This window comes from Corvus kubaryi, unplaced genomic scaffold, assembly GCF_017639235.1.
Source record: "Corvus kubaryi isolate FWS band 111438036 unplaced genomic scaffold, C.kubaryi_AGA036_p1.0 split1-65, whole genome shotgun sequence".
Lineage (NCBI taxonomy): Eukaryota > Metazoa > Chordata > Aves > Passeriformes > Corvidae > Corvus > Corvus kubaryi.
The window spans coordinates 7719185-7721675 of record NW_024582080.1 but is presented as its reverse complement, the minus strand read 5'-3'; the positions used below and the strand labels follow the sequence as shown (position 1 = coordinate 7721675).

The following is a 2491-nucleotide window of genomic DNA, read 5'->3' as shown; positions in this document are numbered from 1 at the left end:
GGCAAAATAAACAAGTGGGAGCGGGCTGAAATCTGGGCTGAAAGCGAAGGAGAGCGATAAAGAGAAAGAAAAGAATATTAAATCGCGAGAGAATGAGAAAATAACCCCGCCAAAGGGAGAGGAGGGGAGAGGCCGCCTGCTACGGCGTGGGTGGGGTCGACAAGAATAGAGTACATTATGCAGTTCATTTAGTTAACAAGGGAAATAATGAGGGAGCGTGCGGCGTGAATGACAAGAGAAGAGCCACAGAAAGCCCATTGAGCGCCCGGCGCCGCCATCACATGGCGCGGGCGCTATTTAAGCGGGCGGCGGGCGCCGTTCAGCACCACTCGGGCTGGCCAGCGGCGCCGCGCGGGCGCTGCGCGGGGCGCTGCGCGGGGGCTGCGCGGGGCAATGCCGCGCTCCTTCCTGGTGGACTCGCTGGTGCTGCGGGAGGCGGGCGAGAAGAAGGGGGAGGGCAGCCCTCCGCCGCCGCTCTTCCCCTACGCCGTGCACCCCTCGCACCCTCTGCCCGGGCTGCCGGCCGGCGCCTGCCACGCTCGCAAGGCAGGGCTGCTCTGCGTCTGCCCGCTCTGTGTCACCGCCTCCCAGCTGCACCCGCCGCCGCCCGCTATCCCACTCATCAAGGCCTCCTTCCCTCCCTTCGGCTCCCAGTACTGCCACTCGCCCCTGGCCCGCCAGCAGCACTCCGTCTCCGCCGTTAGCGTCGGGCACGCACCGGCGCTCTACCAGGGCGCCTACCCGCTGCCCGACCCCCGGCAGTTCCACTGCATCTCCGTGGGTAAGGCGGGCAGGGGCTGGAAGCGGGGGTGCATGCCTGCGTGACAGCGGTGGGCGCTGCGGGGAGGTGATGGGGATCCCGGGGGACCCTGCCGAAGACACCTGGGGAGGGGGGTGCCTGCCCACCGCACGGAGGCTGGACGGGGAGTCCCGGCACTTCTCTCTGTCGGTGCCCCCTGGACGATGCGCAGGAGAAGCTCCCGTGCTGCCCGCCGAGCCTCCGCCCCAGGCTGTACGTACGAGAAGAGGCGGCCGCGGTACCCTTGTGAGCCCGGACTCTAGCCTGCCAGCCGCTTGCTGAGTCTCAGGGCCCCCAGGGAGGAGGAAGGGCTGCGGACCCGCAGAGTGGGCGGCAAGGAGGGCTCAGAGGGAACGGCGAGTGCCCGGCGTTGCGGGGCGGGCGGCGGAGGGTCCGGCAGGTCCTGACGGTGCGCTCCTCTCCATTCCCAGACAGCACGTCCAGCCAGCTGCCCAGTAGCAAGAGGATGCGCACCGCATTCACCAGCACGCAGCTCCTGGAGCTGGAGAGGGAGTTTGCCTCCAACATGTACCTCTCCCGGCTGCGGCGAATCGAGATCGCCACCTACCTGAACCTCTCCGAGAAGCAGGTGAAGATCTGGTTCCAGAACCGACGGGTCAAGCACAAGAAAGAAGGCAAAAGTAGCTCCCACCGGGGCGGGGGGGGCGGTCACAGCTGCAAATGCTCGTCCCTTTCCACCACTAAGTGCTCGGAGGACGACGAGGACTTGCGCATGTCTCCGTCCTCCTCGGGGAAGGACGACAGAGGTCTCGCAGTCACCCCCTAGCCACCCGCACGCCCACCCCGGCTCCGCAGGAACTGTGGCGAAAGCAGGGGAGGGAGTCTTGCCTGCCCCGGTGCTGACATGCAGCCGAAGGATTTTATACCGTTTTGTATAATTTGTGTAATTTACGAAGGACATTCTCGCCTTTCTAGACCCCCGCCCAGGGGGACGGGTGTCCCGGCACCCTGTTGTAAATAAACCCCTCCCTAGGACCCCAGGCGTACCCCCATAGTGCTCTCTCACTTTTTTCCCCTCAGACGCCGCCCCGAGCCCGGAAAGCTCCTCTCAGAACTCCCCGCGCACCGAGGCGGGCGCGGATGCTGCGCGGCGACGGCCGGTGCGCCCGCCTGGAGGGATGCTATCCCGGGCTCCCTCGGGTAACTCGGCGGTGCCCAAAAGCGGGCGGACGGACGGGGAGGGTTGAAGGCTGTTTGAGTTATTACCTTTTCCTATTTTTTTCTTTTTTCCTTTCCAAAATTGTTCTCGGTTTTGTTTTGGTTCCGTCGCTGCCGGGCGCACAGCTGTGGTTGTACCGTTCCGTCCCACTCCCTCCCCGCGGGAGATATTTATTTATTTATTTATGTGCAGAGAAACGATGATGGCAATGATAATAATGATTATGATAACAATAAAAGCTCGTTGGTGGTTTATTTCCTTCCCTTCGCGTAGAAAGCAGGCACTCGGCTCCCGCGAGAGTGCGCTGGGAGCACCGTCGCTCTCCAACCCTCTCCGCCGCAGCTCGGCACCGGGACTCGCCCGCCCCGGCCAGCGCAGATGACGGGGAGTCTTCCTTTCTCCGTGTCGAGCTGAAGGTACAGGGTGCGGGGGACCCCTGCCTTCGGTCGCGGGGGCTCTCTCGGTCCTCCCCGCGAAGCTAAAGATGGGGCCGGGCAGAGGCTGGGCTGAAC

The 2491-nt window shown here is 64.1% G+C and overlaps 1 protein-coding gene across 1 annotated transcript; it reads left to right on the top strand.

Moving 5' to 3' along the window:
- The first annotated feature begins 366 nt into the window (after nucleotides 1–366).
- Nucleotides 367–2211, top strand: GSX1 (GS homeobox 1). Its single transcript, XM_042014255.1, has 2 exons — nucleotides 367–781; nucleotides 1231–2211. The coding sequence occupies exons 1-2, from the start codon at nucleotides 394–396 to the stop codon at nucleotides 1584–1586; spliced, it is 744 nt and encodes a 247-aa protein (XP_041870189.1). The 5' UTR covers nucleotides 367–393; the 3' UTR covers nucleotides 1587–2211.
- Nucleotides 2212–2491: the final 280 nt, after the last annotated feature.

Excerpts from the sequence above, each read along its gene's own strand:
- GSX1 (XM_042014255.1), top strand. The coding sequence starts at position 394 with ATGCCGCGCTCCTTCCTGGTGGACTCGCTGGTGCTGCGGGAGGCGGGC. Across the intron at positions 782-1,230 it reads GTTCCACTGCATCTCCGTGG|ACAGCACGTCCAGCCAGCTG; the intron begins GTAAGGCGGGCA and ends CTCCATTCCCAG.